General features: G+C 36.6%; 1 protein-coding gene across 10 annotated transcripts in view; it reads left to right on the top strand.

The window, feature by feature from the left end:
• garnl3 (GTPase activating Rap/RanGAP domain like 3) overlaps positions 1 to 18,401 on the top strand; it is a 64,941-nt gene that overhangs the window by 22,382 nt on the left and 24,158 nt on the right. For all 10 annotated transcript variants that reach the window (XM_042724223.1, XM_042724216.1, XM_042724218.1 and 7 more), the window contains 3 exons: positions 1,915 to 1,984; positions 15,140 to 15,214; positions 17,389 to 17,488. In XM_042724223.1, the coding sequence (XP_042580157.1) occupies positions 1,915 to 1,984; positions 15,140 to 15,214; positions 17,389 to 17,488 (245 nt within the window). The remainder of the gene's footprint in view (positions 1 to 1,914; positions 1,985 to 15,139; positions 15,215 to 17,388; positions 17,489 to 18,401) is intronic.

Here is an 18,401-nt window from a genome sequence, read left to right as displayed (position 1 = left end):
TTGTTTTTTCCTCCAGGGTAGTGTTTCTGAATTTGAAGCAGGTTTCTTTCAGCCCCTTGCCACAGTAAATCATCTACTGATGAGCCACTCCTTCCCTTCCTTGTCCTGTTCACCAGAATCACTTGTGCATTTTGTCTTAAAATGCTCTTAGTCAATTGAGATATGGTTCCAGTAACTGACTGTAATCACCAGTAGGTCATTCTGACAGGATTATGCAGCCATTTCTGAAGTCGACCTTTTATCTCATTTAATTTTTGTCCAATCTTTCAATTAACCATCTCCCTTCCCCCATCTGAGAGCATTTCATGGTGTATAGCAGAAGTGCATAGGAAATGAGGCATCTATGTTTAAACTTCTAAAGCTGCATAAATAAACCAAGAAGGCATGCACACTCTTGTGAATCAGAAACATATTGTGTATAACGATGCCCACATGGGGTCCGCACATGCAGAACTTAGTATTTAATTTATTTAAAATTTTGGCTTATTATATAACACTTTCAACTTTAAGTAAGAGTACCGTTTAACACATTTTACCATATTTAAATCCATAAATATCTGTAAATTTACAAAATGGAAACAAAGTCTGCCTGCAACTTAGCACGCAATATATACATGCTTGATGTGCAGTATCTCTTCTGTTGTCAGTAAAGACATTCTTAGCTGCATTCTGCACTAATGGAAACATAATGATAGCCCTCACACAGAGGAAATGTGTTTGTGCACATGCACAATTTACATTGCACTTGAAGTAAAATGGCTATAATAAATGTAAGTGCTCATGTGGCTCAGCATATAAATTGTTTAAACCTCAGAAGAGATGTTGTCTTCAACAAAGATAATATTATAAAAAAGAAGTTAGCCAGAATCACAAGTAGTTGACTTAAACAGCAGCATTATTAAATGGATGGTTTTATTTTTATTAATGTTGAAATACTTTTTTCATCTCCCAGTTTAATATACAGAGACAACTATAAGTAAGCCATTCGTAGGTTGATGCCCCTGAAAAGTAAACACTGTAGGTTGGCAATGCTTTTTTAGGTTTGAGCATCTTATCCTGACATAGCAACACTGGCTCCACCAATGGTGTCAGTTTGAGGGTGGGACTATGTGTTTGCCCGGCCAATGGCAGACAGGAAAGGGCTCAAGTTGTTAGAATAAAAAATATTTTTTATAGCCTAATTTATTATACTAGTTTATGCTACAAATAAATCAAATTTCATATTCGCAATAATAGTAGCTGGAAATTATACAACTTTAAAATCACTCTGTGAAATCGATGCTCACACGATTGATGGAAAACACTGGCATGTAAACATTTTTGTTAATTGCAATGCACCTGCATAGACTTGATAGGGAAAGTTGAAAGGTTCCATCTAGAGGGTCATCCATTCTTATTGTTGAGCTCTGATGGGGAATATCTGGGAAACCTATTTGAAACATTTGCTATTTTATTTGGCAGTGCTAGCGGCACAGAAATTACACACCTTTAGTGCCATTACGGTCTTCCTGTGAAGTGTTTTTAATGAGAGAGATCCTCTTTGAGGTTTTGGGAGAATATGTGTTGTTTAGTTGTCAGCTGAGTCACTGAGCATGTGGTTCTCGCTCTAAGAATCTGAAACTACTTCACTCGGAAAGTGTCAGGCTATGACATCACAGGTATCTGAGTGGGCGGGGCTACTACTTTTTGGAATACAGCTTTCAGGTTTTGAAACTAAAATACAGTTTCTTTATGCTCTAGGTGTTCATGTGTTGATAAGTCAGAGAATTTCTCAATAGGAAATCACATTAGCAATATGAATGTTTTAAAATCATAAAATATACATATATTCCAAGACAATAAAAAGATTTGCATTGCAAAACTTAGTGTGCCTTTATGAAATTAATTTTAATGGTTACATACTCTGTTTTGCAGCTCAGCTTCAGAGGATCTTGGGTGCCGGAGAGGAGAATTCAGCCGGAAACACTATGGATCAGTTGAACTGGTGAGGACTAGCATATTTTAGCTTTTCTATGTATTTATGTATTTATATATTTACATATTCTTGTTGTTCTTCTTTCCCATCTATTTTTTTTTCATGTGCACTTCTGTGAAGGGAGTAGCTACGTATTTCTGTTTGATTTTTTACATATATGACTGTGGTTCTGTCTGTTATGTCTTTGTAATTAAATTGCTAATTTAAGCATCATCTCACCCTAGCAGGATTTTTGCAGTAGGTTAAACAGGCACGAAAAAAGCATAATTTATATGATTGAGAGTGTTTTGCCTGTTTAAACACATGTGTCGTATTGAGTGGGTCTGGGTGTGTTTTTTTCAGCAGTGTCTGTCTCTCCCAGATAGTTGCACGGAGGAAGTGGCTTAATACCACACTAGATGCTACTTCCTATGTGAAACGCACAGGAGGTTTGTGGGTAGAAAGAAATGGGTGACCTTGTGTCAGATAGTACCATGTCACAAAACCACAAGCATTATCATACATGACAGATGGAGAATATAAATGTGTGTATATGACTGCATGTGTGAAGGGCATTTGTTAGTCCATGTGCCATTGTTCTTAGGTATCTAAAGCTACCGTGGCATCCAAAAGTCTGAGACCAGTGAAGAAAATGCATTTATTTTGATTACAAATGATATTATCAGCATAATGATTTAAATGAGATGAGATAAATGAGATTTAAAAATTTTATATGAATTGCATAGAAGATCAAAAATCAATGTAATCTTGTAAATGCCTTTTGCATAAGAGTACCTACATGGTGTTCTGAGATGCTTGCATCTGACTGGTCAGTCGTGGCATTCATCATTCTGATATTTCTGAATAACGACCGTTGTCCAGGGAAACGCAGTATAACTGACCTCTCTGTGATTGTGCTTTGTTTCTCTACAGTTTCTACAAAGAATGTCAAATCAATATTAGAAATCAATTTCATGTCCATGAATTTATTTATTTTTTAAGTATCCATATACAGAATAATTTACAGAATTATTCATAAAGTCTTTACCACGAAAATAAACATGGAAAGGTCAATCCTGGACACTCCACATTCTCTTTCTTCTCACATAATAAAATAATTTCTACTCAAATCAATATTTCATGTCCATTTAGTTAGTAAGTAGCTGTGTAATATGTTTCACATCGGTGTCCTCTTCTCTCTGTTGGGGTTTATTTTGCAGTAATGGCCATCTGATTGCTTACCCCTCTCTTATATCTGTTGTAAATTTAAAACAAGAAATATCTAGTTCAGTTAAAAAAAAAAAAATAGCATGCAAGCCACATTTACTTTTGTTGTGTTGCCTGTCTTTATTTTTGTCCATATGTTAATTTTGTTTTTAATCTGCATTACCAGGCTGCGGTTACTATGAAATATGCTTGTACCGTTTCTCTCTTGCTATGTTTAATTACATTAATTATTCCAGAATGTGTGTCTCTTATTATGGATTTCTGTATGTATCTGTCTGGCAGTGTTTTTCTGTTATATAAATTATTATATTATACTACTAATTGATTCTGTTATGGTTTTCATGCCAGTTGTTGCATAATTTTACATTTACACTTTCATGTGTGCATTTAGCATTTAATAGTGTAATCATCATGACAGGAAAATAGCAGTATTGACCACCTTCATTACATTAATATACAATTACACTGATCAAACATACAAAAAGTAGACAGTCATCCAGATTACACACAGACTTTGAATAACTAACTGTGCATGGTTATAGGGACATATTTTTCATAGGCTGAATCCTGAGGACCAAATGAATAAGAAAGGTGTATGCTCTTGATGTTTTAGATGTAATTTCTACATGCATGGCTGACTAGCTGTATGGTTCTATAGGTGCATTAGCTCCAGGGTTCCTCTTATAGGTGATTTTATGACCTCTAAGTGCAAAGTTTTATCTAAGTGCTGAAGAATGTAATGCATGTGTGTCTATGTGAGGTTTTTGAGTTAAAAGCTTCCCAAGGGCTCCATCCTCTCATTACTGCATGATGACCTAATGTAAACATTACTGTTGTTTAGAAGCTATTATATGCTGAACCATTTCTAGAAGTGGCTAGACATCATCTAGAAACTGATTCCAAAACTTATAATCATAGAAAACATTAGACCTGATCACAGATCAACAGCCAATGCAGTATCTTTGTTGGAAAGCAGAATGTTCTGCATTTGGTGACTTCTCTATTGACATACTGCTGATTTACTACAGCTGTTTTTCGCATACTTTATAGATAAGTAGGCATATTGGGATGCAGGTACTTTAATGCCAAAGGTTGACTACTTAATTGACATATTTAACGAGATACCAAAAATATATGATTCCAATATCCATATCCCGAACATATGCCAAATCTTTTTATCTCTTTTTTTTATGGGGGGGGGGGGTTACAAATGTAGTGGACATTTTTTTATAAATAATATTTATAAATATTTTAAAATATGTATGCTCGCATTCACTTTTGATCATATGTATAATCTGCAAAAAATGTTTCTGTTAATGTTTCTTGTCTCACATTCAATTACAAATGTAACACTTTAGTACAGGAACCAGTTCTCAATATTAACTAGTTGCTTATTAGCATGCCTATTATTAACATGGCTGTTTATTAGTACTTACTAAGCACATATTCTGCATCCCTAATCCTGCCAATACCTAAAATTAACAACAACCTTACTAACTATTAATGAGCAGCAAATTAGTTTATTTTATTTTTTCCATAAAACATGACAAATATTAAATGTTAAGCTACTTCACACTCTTTTATTGTTAAAATCAAAGTGTTGTGTTGGAATTTGCACTTGGCTTCTGTGAACAGAAAAGCCAGTCTTTGATGTGATTGGCCATTTCAATCAATTTGACATTTATAAGTGCTTTCAGAACACTGGCAGGACCTAAATATTGTTCCCTCTAATTGGTGTATGGTGATTAAGGCCCTGATTCCAGCAACAAGCAGTTTTTCTGTTCACATCGATAGTGAAATGCTGTACAATGCAGCAAAATTCCAGCCAATCAGAAGAGTATGTGAATTTGTTCTCTTAAGTAGTTGGTTCTCTCACACTCACAACATACTGCATAGCTGAAGAACATAAAGGCACATACCTTGTTTTCATGATTTCAGTTATGCTTCACCAGACAGCGTGCTTTTTTTTATAGTTTTTGTTCAATTTGTCAATATTCAATGTTTCTAAAAATCAATCTCTCAGCTCTTACATTTGTTTCATTATTTACTGTACATGAAAGGTTTTGGTTTAGTTAAATTCTACATGGAGCTACCTGGTGGGAATCAGCAGGAATAAAATAAAATTGGTTCATAAAATATAGTGTTGCTAATATCAAGGCTTTTTAGGATAAAAATGAGATTAACATAGAAAAGGTACTTTTTATCGCTTGTTGCATCAAGCCTGGTCAGGAATCAGTATATAAAGGAGCATGAGATGGAGTGTTTCAAAGAGAGCAGATGAAAATGCTTTGTCATCATCAAAGCAGCATCACTGAAGTCTATGACAGGACCCAGCTGTACTTACTCAGCTGCAGTATGTGAAAGCTGATAACATCAAAGATTGAGAGAACACAGCTGACCCACTGTGCCCACCGATACACAGGCTGAAGACGTATTGGAGAAATCTTGAGGAAGAGAAATCTGATAAAGAGTGACACAGAACAATGCTTATTTGTCCCCTTTCATTTCATCACTTTTTCTCCAACCAGACACATTTTTGAATGTGCTCTTCAATGCTCTTGAGTCCTCATTCAAATTCTCTGTCTCAGTCTCTCACCATTATATTTCTGACGTCAACTGAACCCGTGTGTGCACCAAAAGTGCTAGTATGAAAGCACCCTTACTTTTCCTTTTCCTAACAGATTCCTGTTACTTTTGCTCTGCATAAATAAATATGAATACAATTAATATAAATATAGGCAGAGTTGGATCTCCATATTTAGCTGCAGGTACTGTGCTGTTTAGTAGTTTATATAAATATATAGTTCAGTCATGAAACTCTAGATGGCGCTGGCTGACAGGGTGTTAATGTAACTGATGATATTCAGAGAGTTAAACGACTTGGCACAAGCTGATTGGTTCATGCTGCATATGCAGCCAATGAGCTTACTGCCTTGTATTTAAATGGCTGGCTAGCATTCATTTGAGATTCCTGCAGCGTGCTTTCAGAGTTCTCTGAAACCCTCCACCTTCCCCAGCTCCACCTGTATAGATCTGCTATGGGGTTATTTTATATGCTATTTGTGCAGCAGCAGTATGTCTTAAATAGTCACAGCACCATATCGCCATATGCATTGGCAGTAGCAAGTTCCTGTATTTGCTTGCAGCAGCAGCAATAATCTACAACTACAGCAATAATCAACAGCAGTGTAGCAGATCTGTTCCACCAAGACCAAATACATTAACATTGTCATATCCATCACCATGCTAAAATGTTCTGACAGTTGTCATGATTGAAGTCTGTTTTTTGATACTATTTCTTTCTTATAAATACAAATAGCTCTTGAAGATGAATTAACTGACTTTGAAACCAATATAATGACACAGTTGAGTGGAGACTTAAATGTGTATATTGACGTGAGTACCTCCCTCTGGCTATATTAAAATTTCTAATAATGCTGCATGATGACACATCTCCTAGTATGCATCTTCTGCCTCTGACTTATTGCTCTCATTATAATTATTTGATTCTAACCAGGTCCAAACGCCTTCGAACCCCACACACATATGCTGAGCAGAGGGAGGGTTGGCTGCAGAGTGACTGCGGTGTGTAAAATTAGCATGTTGGGCTCTGTGGAACATGTTGCCTGCAGCTCTATCATATGAAGCATCAAGAGTGACTCACACTCACTGCGTCCAATACTGTGGGTGGGTCACTTTCACAAGACTGTTCAAAAGATGGGACATGGGATGGGACACAATTAAGCAATGTTGAAGACATTTATTTATTTGCTTACAGATTGTCTGAAAGTTATCTGAGAGTTCAGACCACTTGTCAAAGATATTGTGTGTAGTTCTGGTGAGAAATGCCTGGCGTGGGAAAGAACAGCACACTTATATAAATCAAGTCAATATGATTTGTTCATTTACAGTATGTGTGGGTGTGTGTTATTGAGGGAAATCCTTTGTTTTGTTAAATATAACTAAAACCAGTTATATAATTTTTCATTCTCCCTCCTATCTGCTTTTTTCCTCTCATTCTGCAAGTAAATGTTCATTCAGCTTTGGTGGACAAGTTCATGTGTGTGTATTATGCAGACAGTGTTGGCTACTTTGAAACTAGCTTGTCAAGTTAGAAGCTAATTATACAACCCTAGTAAAAAAGTAATATTTTTAAAATAAATGTATTTCATACCAAGTGTAGTTCAAATCTTTTAACATATTTACTGACATATTGCTCGAGACTTACTGACATAAAAAAATATATATTTAAACTTTATTTGGAGTACTTCTTATGAAACTTCTAACGCAACTTCTTACTTCTTACGTACACATTTCTTAATATTAAGCCTAAATGTATTTTAATGTCACTATTGATGAGTATAGTGTGATCTTTTAATAATATCATTCTTTAAATGCAAGATATTTAAAGTGTGAACCTGATGTGAACCTATACTTGCAATAGTTCTACTTTAGCACAATCAAATACTCTTAATTATATCTTTAGTTGGACTTCAGCTCTACTTTTGCACAATTAAAGTGCATCAAGTACAAAATTGGTTGTTCCAATTTAGCAGACTTTAAGTATACCAGTTTAATATACCAATAGAACAATTGCAGCATATTCTTATTAGGTACATAAATATGTAAATGTACAGTAGTCAACATTTGAAGTGGATCAAAAAAGTTTTTGGTTATTTGGTTTTTTGGTTAGCCATAGCAGCTTATTCTCTGAACATAACCTGCTCCGGAGTAGGTTATGTTACAGGGTTAGTTCACCTCAGTGCTATCAGTGCATACGTGACCTAATGACGAGACTCCAGCATGACAGATTGCACTTAGGGTTGTCCTAAGACTTTGGTTTTAGGTTTTAGGACAACTTTGATGAAAGGTTTTGATCCACTTTAAATGCTGACTGCTGTATTTGTAGTATACTTAGCATGAAATAAATGTAATTTAAATACATTGTAGTATATTTATTTTTCACAAGGGTTTACTGTATAGTTAAAGTAAACTACAAATAAAACTACACTGAGAAAAAAAATACATACTGCCCCCTTAGTGTCACATGTAGCTATGGAGACAATGCAGGAATAGAAATAAATAAGATAGTCCTTTTAAAAAATCCACAGGCAGGAGAAATGCAGAGATTAACACAAATCAATATCAATACTGGAACTAAGAAGCAAGGGCAAAACACAGGGCTTAAAGGGGTCATATGACGTGATTTCAAATTTTCCTTTCTCTTTAGAGTGTTACAAGCTCTTGGTGAATAAAGAAGAGCTGTGAAGTTGCAAAGACTAAAGTCTCAAATCCAAAGGGATATTCTTTATAAAAGTTGAGAATCATCCACGCCCCCCTGAAAAAACTCGTTCTAACACGCCCCCACATATCTACGTCAGTATGTGGGAAGATTTGCATAACTCCGCACAGATGTTCACACAAAGAAAGAAGGCGTACCTTTTATTCTCGTTGTAGTATTGTTGTTGCCGCAGCCACCATGTCGTATAGATACTGTGTTTCACTGACGAGCGGCGTCCAGCCCGGGGTCGTCACATGTGGTTGCTGCAAGACCAAGTTTCGCAAGTGACGCTGTTTCGTTGAGAAAGCGAAACTACTTTGTTTTTGCCTACCAAAAGAAAACATGACTAGAAATCATGTTTATATCATGTTTATAATGGGTTTTATGTTTTTATCTCGTCACTCCGGCCGGACAAGGCATCACAATATGTTAAGAGGCGTAACATTTCCGTCACATGCTTGAGGCATTCGGCCAATCACAATGTGCTGGATAGCTGGCCTATCACAGCACACCTCGCTTTTCAGAGAGATGAGCCTTGTGAAAATCGACGCGTTTCAGAAGGGCATAGAGGAGAAACAATAATGTACAGTATGTGGAAAATGTGTTTTTTTAAAAACCTTAAACCGCATAAACACATTTCATTACACCAAATACACAAATAATGTTCTTTTTATCAGCATCATATGACCCCTTTAAATAATAGGAGACAAATGAGATAATTAATAAACACAGGTGGAACCGAATGAACTAATCAGGGCAACTCAGGAAAAATAGGTCAAAGGAACAAAAGACAGGAGATCAGGAACACAAACAAAAGTCCAGGGGGGTATTCCAAAAAGCAGGTTATGTGACATACCCGGGTATGTTTGAGGATAAGCGAGCGGATAACCTCAGCTTTCGGTTCCAAATTCGTGACAAGGTAATGTTTTATTATATTAAATATATTTATTTATTACATTTTATATTATCTCACACATGGATTGGCATTTTCTATAATGTCTAAATTCTAAATCAAAATACATATCAGATATGTCTTAATATATAATTGGCATCAAACAAACAATATAATTAATATTCTCATGGATTAAAGATTAAACTGAAAAAATAAAAATGATTGCACAACCATCAATTAGGTGGCGATATGCACTAAGCATGTAAACGACCATTGAACAAAAGAAGAAGAAAGAAACAGCATGGTGCGCTTTTTCGATAGTGACTTGTTGATTCGTCGCTCTGTTGAGAAAGTCTTGAGTCTTAACCAGGAACATACTCTGTATTGTATGTAGCATAGTTGTATGAACTTACTCCTGGATGCGTTTTTGGAACCACAAACCTCAAATAAGCTATAAAGTTCAGGGTTTAGCTGACGGTAAGTTAACCGTGCTTTCTGGAATACACCCCAGCACCGTAACACTTAGGTAACTTCAGTAAATAAAAAAACAACTATCTTACAATATAATTTACATTTACATTTAGTCATTTAGCAGACGCTTTTATCCAAAGTGACTTAAAAATGAGGACAATGGAAGCAATCAAAATCAACAAAAGAACAATATGCAGGTTCTATGACAAGTCTCAATTAGCCTTACGCAGTACACATATCAAGGTTTTTTTTTATATATAATAAATAAAAAGAAAACAGACAGAATAGAAAAGGAATAGAGCAAGCTAGTGTTAAAGGCCTTTTTCTTTTTCTTTTTCTTTTTTGATTTTTGTTAATTGTATAATAAATATAAAGAAAACAAATAGAATACAAAAATAATAGAGAAGCTAGTGTTATTTTTTTTTTAAAGAAAACAAGCAGTTAGTAAATGCAAGTCTAAAAGGGGCTATATTTTAATCTTTAATCTTTATTTTATTAAGAATAGAATTAGAATAGAGAGTGCTAGAGTTAGAGGGTCAAATAAAGATGGAAGGGATGTGTTTTTAGCCAATTCTTAAAGATGGCTAAGAACTTGGCTGCTCGTATTGATTTGGGCAGGTAGTTCCACCAGGAGAGAACATTTAATTTAAAAGTTTAAAAATTTTGTGCCTCATTGGGGTGGCACAATAAAGTGACCTTCACTTGCATAATGCAATCTTCTAGAGGGCACATATGTCTGAAGTAATGAATTTAGGTAAAGGGGTGCAGAGCCAGTGGTGGTTTTGTAGGCAAACATTAATGCCTTGAATTTTATGCAAGCAGCTATTAGTAGCCAGTGCAAATTGATAAACAGAGGTGTGACGTGCATTCTTTTTGCTTAATTAAAAATTAATCTTGCTGCTGCGTTCTGGATTAAGGTTTGATAGAACTGGCTAGAACTTCTGGAAGACCTGCCAAGAGAGCTTTGCAATAGTCCAGCCTGGACAGAACAAGAGCTTGAACAAGGAGTTGTGAAGCATTTTCCGAAAGAAAGGACCTGATCTTCTTGATGCTGAATAAAGCAAATCTGCAGGACCAGGCAGTTTTAGCAACGTCGTCTAAAAAGCCAGCTGATCATCAAGCATAACTCCAAGGTTTTTGGCTGTTTTTGAAGTATTTATGGTTGATGTGCCTAACTGGATGGTGAAATTGTGATGAAACAATGGGTTTGATGGAACCACAAGCAGTTCTGTCTTGGCAAGGTTGAGTTGAAGGTGTTGGTCCCTCATCCAGCAAGAAATGTCTATTAGACAAGCTGAGATGCGAGCAGCTATCTTTGGATCATCAGGAAGGAATAAGAGGTAGAGTTGAGTGTCATCAGCATAGCAGTGATATGAAAAGTCTTGTTTCTGAATGACAGAACCTAGTGATGCTATGTAGACAGAGAAGAGAAGTGGTCCAAGAACAGAGCCCTGAGGCACCCCAGTAGTTAGATATGGCGACTTGGACACCTAACCTCTCCAATACACCTTGAAGAACCTATCTGTGAAGTAAGACTCAAACAACTGGAGTGCGGTTCCTGAGATGCCCTTTGCCAATAGGGTTGACAGGAGGATCTGGTGGTTAACCGTGTCAAAGAGGTGGACAGATCCAGCAAAATAAGTATAGAAGATTTGGAATTTACTATTTACTAATTTAATTAATTTAATTTACTAATTTACTGTATATCATATAGTTTAATCATTCATGAATTAACAAACTTAAGGGTGACAGCATGAAATTTTAACAGGTAAATGTATTCTAAATAAATCAAAAACACCCTAATTTAAATAACCATGTCAAAGCATAGTACATCGGTTCATTTGTGTGAACCATCACCCAATGCATTTTAGTTAGTTACTCTCCTACACTGGTATTCTGTCTGTGTGTGATTTATACAGTTTTAAAAAAAGACATAAGAGTGAGATCTGCCATCATATATTTCTTTCTGTCTCTCACAAACACACACACACACACACAGAAAAATACAATCGCACAAAATGTCGCTTGTTTGATGTCACTGCTACAACCTGTGCCCCTTAAACTTTAAAATTAAAGGTCCTTCACTCACCAAAAGGGCACATGAAGCAGCTCTCCTGGCATTTATCTATAGCTTCATGTCCGTCTTTTAATATAATACTTCATAAAAGTATTCCTCAACACAAGTTCATTGCAAATATTTGCCTGGTAAATATAAAATAATTGCATCTTAAACATTTCATGACTCTTTCAAAGTGAAATTATATTTTTTTTATGTTGCTTGTAAAGCATATTGTAGCAATTCAGAAATGAAGATTTTTGAGACATTTCAACTGGAAACTGCAGTTAATAGGTTCAGTTTTGGAGTTATCCAAAAATGTAGGTAGAGGCATGTTTTTCCAATGAGCCTAGGTTAATATTCCAGCTCAGGTTAGGCAAACTGGGTTTATACTTTTCATTTTAATCTGTTTCCAATTAAATTGTTTAAATGGCAAAACAAAAGTTTAAGAAGCACAAAACTTGCAGTGATTAATTTCCTGCCCCTTCCAAAAACTGAAAAGACTCTTGTGATAAATTTATGGTAATTGCAGGCCTTTGTTTGATGGTCTCATTGTATAAACCTGTTTTGTGTTTCACAGTTCATCCAAAGCTCCATTCCACAGTGTGGACTGATTTAGATTATGGAAATGTTTTCTTTTGTTTTTCTCTCAGATTCAAATGCTTTGCTTTTTCCATTTGTGTCTCTCTTCATATTCTTTCCTCATCTTATCTGTCTCTCTTGCTCTATTGTGTGAGGCATGAGCACACATATATAAGCTCTCTTAAAAGATCGATGTTACATCCCAGTCACAATAGCATTGATTATCTTGTGCTCTCTCTTTCTTGTTCTCTCTCTCATGCTTCTCTGATATTTGTGTGTGTGTGTGTGTGTGTGTGTGTGTGTGTGTTTTGAACTTTTGCTTGAGTTTGGTAGACTGTCCTGTTATTATCCTGCTATCATTAACCTCATGACATTTATCAAAACAACTTAATAGCACCACAAAATGTCACTGGGCAAAAGAAAAAAAATTATGAGACAGGTAATTGTGTCTCTGTGTGCTTAAAGTAGATTCTTGGGGTGTGTCAGTCCATTAGAGGGGATGTTGTGTATCACAGGCATGTGTCATGAGCAAATATCAAGTTGTCTCAAGGGTTTTGATCCCCTGCATCCATTTTTATCCACAAAACCTTTTTAACAATTTACCTACCACTGTTTTGCAGTCAGCATACACTTAATGCAAATTAACACAGGCTTTAAGTAACCTATTACTTCTAAATTGTTTTTTGTTGTAAAAATCTTGATAACATTATAAGTGGACCTCAGAGAACAGTACAAGATAAACAAACAAAAAAATGGAGGCAGTTCATGACCCCTTTAATAACTCCACAATACCAGTGTTAACACCACCCAATACCAACTTACACTTATATAAAGAACAACTTTATATAAACGAACTATTTTTTCCACTTTAGTCTTGATTTATCTTAACTAGGACACCAAATGAGTACTCATTAAGTGATTAGTGTGAACGCAAGAGTTTATCTAGAATGTTCTGCCTGGACTTTTGGCATTAATAAGGCCAAGCCACACCATCTGCCACACACACACACACACACACACACACACACACACACACACACACACACACACACACACACACACACACACACACACACTCACTCAAATACATACAACAACAATCTCAAACTCTTACAGCCAGTTTCTCTCTAGCTGCAGTGCAGCTGCAGTCTGTTTTTAGCAGTGTGGTCTGCCAGATACAGAGAAGAGGGAAGAGAAAGAGAGGGAGGCAGGCCAACAGGTGGAGAAGAAAAGTGGGAGAAATGTGAGGAGGAAAACAAGGTGACGGAAGAAAAAGGAAATGGGAGAGGTTCTGTGTTCTGTTGCCTAGCAACCAGCATTGTTCCATCTAGGGGGATGTTGCAATTTTACTGCAAAGACCAGATTACATCGTGTCAGGTGCAAGTGATTGTCCCACATACACACACACAATATCTGTGCAGATAGACTTTCACTGAGAGTACTTCTCTTACAAAAAAGTGCTAAAACAAACAGGCGTGTGTGTGTGTGTGTGTGTGTGTGTGTGTGTGTGTGTGTGCGTGTGTGTGTGTGTGTGTGTACAGATGAAGTGATCAATGCTGCATCAGACACAGATCAGACACACAGGGATCACTTGGCTGTAATTAGTCTGTGATTGTGTGTGCAGCTGCTTTTGCATTCATATTGAAGGGTTTTCATGTAAACAAAGTCATCTGTGTGTATCTGTGTTGAGAGTATGTCACAGCAGACTAGCTATATGCTGCCTTGTCTCTCTTGTGTCTTTTTTTTATGAGCACCTCTACAGCACTCTCAGACCTCTTAGATTGTGGCTTAAGAAGACAATCTGAAGAACTGAAGACAGTTTAATAAAGAGATTCATCCAAGAGGGTAAAAAAGAGTGAGAGAGAAAGACAGTGGGGCTCAGAAGTTCACCAAAAAAAGTAATTAAAAATCAGTTTAAATTTTAGGATTTTGAAAAACTTAAAGAAATCAATTAAATAAAATTAAATCAAATAAAGTAGGGAATGACATTTATTTTAAGCAAAAAGGGAATAAGTGGATTAATCCAGCACTACTCATCAGCCAGTGGTTTAAGAAGTTATAAGTGATTTGTTTTGTTTATTTTATGTCAGTTTATAATAAAATAAAACATCATGGGCCAGATTTTCAGTGCAAACCATTGTTTGGCGTTAAAAAATAAAGAAACAGTGAAACATTAGTAATGAAAGGCGTGGACAGTTATTTTTGGATTTTCAGCAGCCATTACTCCCACCTTCAGTGTCACATGATCCTTTAGAAATCAGAGTAATTTACTGTTAAACATTTTTTATTATTATCAATATAGAAAACAGTTATGCTGCTTAATATTTTTTTGAAAACACTGATACAAAAGAACAGCATTTATTTGTAATATAAATCTTTTGTAACAGATGTAAAAGTTTTTACTTTGATCAGTGTAATGCATCCTTGTTGCGAAAAAAAAAAGCTACTGACCCCAAACTTATGAACGCTAGTAACCATATTAGAATGATATTTTTAAAAAACTACAATTCAAGTACAGTTTCTCTAATTTTTATGCTGATAATATAATTAGCACTAATAATTTAGAGGAATTCATTTTACTAGACTTTTGGATCCTATTGTATAGCTGTACTCTGTAATGTCTCCACATGACGCGGGTGGTCTCACATGCATGGCATATCTGGTCTTTCTCCTCAGCTCATCTCCAGTGATGCAGATGGGGCCATACAGAGAGCTGGGCGCTTCAGAGTGGAGAACGGTTCAATAGATGAGGTAAGATACTGAAATATTGTACAGTCTGAAATGTGTGTGTGCGCATTGTATATAATGGATTGTAATAGACTCGAAAATGGCTAGAGGTTAAACAGCCCTACAATTATTGAAGTTCTTTTGACCATGGAGATGTTCAACAGGGTTTTGAACTCATTCGCTTGCATACTGATGGCTGTGGGTTCAAGACAGTGCAGCATTGCAGGCATGGGGGCGATGCGATGTATGTAAATACATGCATAAGAAGTGAAGGTGGACAGGAAGAGGAGTACAGATTAAAAGAAGTGGGAGGAAGAATGAATAAAGGAGAGAGAACAGATGTATTCATCTGGCAGTAAGCAACAAATCAAAACTGCCAGCTTTTGTGTTTTGTGAACGTGTCTGTAGGTGTTTCAATGAAACACACATGCATCAGCAAAAACAACAAATCGAAGCCAAGTGATTCAATCAGTCCCCAATGTTCTTGCTCTCCTTTTCTCCCTCCATCCACTTGTCCTTTTCATTTCAGGCACCAGACTGTAGCTATGACAACCTCCAATGCTTTATCCCACCAAAACAGACCTCTGATTGGTTGTTAATGATTTAGGGTGGACTGTTACCATAGTGATTAGGCTTCTTTTGAGTATATAGGGAGGCTATTGTTTACGTTGAGTTGTTTGCAATTTGTCAGCGTGAAAATATAAATTGGAATTTTTGCAGGAACATGATAGCATTGATTACTGGGTGAGCAGAGGTGTACCAGACATGTTTTTGTTCACAAACATGTGTGTGCCTTACAACAAAGCAATAAAGTTTTACAGTTTCAGGCTAGTTGACAAAACAGTCACATGCCCTTTTGAACCAGTGTTGCTTTATCATCTGAAATTTTACACTTTATCCATTTTTCTGCATTTTGGACATTCAGGTTTGTATTTTATGACATATACTATGTTTAGGGTGACTATAGGGTGACTCTTTTTCTGGACATGCCTTGGTTGGGATTTCTAAATTACCTAAAATGTCTGGGTTTTGGCTTTGTTTGCCTATTTTTTCATAGTTGCTGAAGGTAATGAGTGAAAAGTAGTTTGACCAATAGAGTGCAGGCATTAGCTTAGTTTCCATAACAGATTTGCACAAAACTTTTGCAATATTTGCTGTATAAATGTAGAGTTAAAAAACTATTGCAAAATGATAGAGTTTCCAATAGCCTAACCCATGTTATGCGACTAAAGCATAATTTTTTTCCTCTTGTATGAAGTCATGACAATGGATGTTCATTTCATATTAAAGCCACCACACTAGCCATTATTTTTAATCGAAGGAGACGTACAGTGGGCGTGTATCTTTAGCAAAGCAGTGCGGAAAGTAGCTTGGAACGTGCCATGGAGAGGCTGGTATAAGCACAAGCATTTACTAGAGTGGCCGCTATCAAATCCGGTGGCCGTGTCAGAGCCTTATGTATACACCAGGTGACCTGTAAATGCAAAAAACTGTTTTCCATTGCAGTTTTGTGAAATAGTCCTTTTTCGAATTGCCTGAAAAACTACCTCATATGAGCGTAAATATATTTTGCAATATATGGGAGTTTTTGTGAAACTGATGAGTTTCTATTGGGCGTTTTCAATTCCCAATTTTAGTTTGCACAATTAACTAATCATGGCGTGCGATCCTACAGAGAATGATCAAACAATGCACAAATACACCTACATATAATGTATGGGAAACCGACGGAACATGTAAATAGGATAACAAAGCCAAAACCCAGACATTTTAGGCTACATAGAAATCCTGGCCAAAACATGTCCAGGAAAAAGATGATGCATTCTCACCCTATTGTTTGATGCAATTTTTGTTGGTTTGTCTCCAAGATGATATTATCTAGCTGGCTAACATAATTTGCAAGTAAGCAAGAATAATTTGTGATAGTCTTGAGCATGCAAGTAAAAAAAAAAAATTTCAAAAATTAATTAGTAATGTTTTACATTATATGCCATCACTTTACAATCAAAATGTGACTATGAAGTAAAATTACAGCTGTATCATTTACTGATCATTTAATTTTTGTGAATAAAAATTTTAAAGAATATGTTATATTTTATATATTAATTGTAAAGTTCTATTTATATATTAAACAAATATTTCTTTATATATAAAAATCTGATTGATCTTGGTTAAATTCTTGGGGGACTTTTTTGTAGGCCTCTGACTACACGCCTGGAACATGGAGGCGAACTGACGTCCATTTGGAGAACCCAGAGTATCACACCAGATGGTACTTCAAGTACTTCCTGGGAAAAGGTGGGATTCCACTGCCATGTATAGAATATGCACACATATACACACACACTAAAACTTGCAAATTCTCTGTACATGCACACATATCCATGTTGGGATGTGATTTATTTTTATTCAGCAGAGCATAATGAAGAGAATAACATCATTTTGAGTCTATGGAAAAGAAAAACGTGAATTATGTCTCGGTTACGTATGTAACCCTCGTTCCCTGAAGGAGGGAATGGAGACGTCACGTTGGTGACTGACGAATTGGGATCTCACTTCAAGTGTAAACTAAACGAGCCAATGCACATTGGCATGCAATTATTGCATCCAGCTGCAGCTGATCACAGCGTGACCATAAAAAGGCAGCAGGTACAATGCATACCAGGTTTTCGTTGAGGAGCCAAGTTGGTGACCCAACTGCCACGGCTGCTGTACCACTCGGCTCCTTCAGTGGTACAGCAGCCGTGGCAATCGGGACGTGACATTTCTGTTCCCTCATTCAGGGAACGAGGGTTACATAAGTAACCGAGACGTTCCCTTTCAGTCTGTCACTCTCCCTTGGAACCCAGCCTTCTACCGATTCTCGAGGATTCATCGAGTGAAGGCCTAGTGCCGGACTTTCCACCATGTCTGGCTGCTGAGGGGATGGAGGAGCTCGACAGGGTCTACAGTACGGACACTCTGGAGTAGTTTTAGTAAGCTGACACTAAACAGGGCCTCTCAGTGCCACTACCCATTTGAGGTGAGAACACAGGAGGATACCAGTTCCACACAAAGGCTATAGAACCAAGCAAACGTGTTGGGGGTCACCCAGCCCGCAGCTCTACAAATATCTGTCAGCGAGGCTCCACGAGCCAGCGCCCAGGAGGATTCAACATTCCTAGTAGAGTGAGCTCACAACCTAAGTGGGCAGGGCACACCCTGTTCCTGA

This window comes from Cyprinus carpio, chromosome B5, assembly GCF_018340385.1.
Source record: "Cyprinus carpio isolate SPL01 chromosome B5, ASM1834038v1, whole genome shotgun sequence".
Classification (NCBI taxonomy): domain Eukaryota; kingdom Metazoa; phylum Chordata; class Actinopteri; order Cypriniformes; family Cyprinidae; genus Cyprinus; species Cyprinus carpio.
The sequence above is the reverse complement of the archived record's forward strand: the minus strand, read 5'-3'. Positions and strand labels throughout refer to the sequence as shown.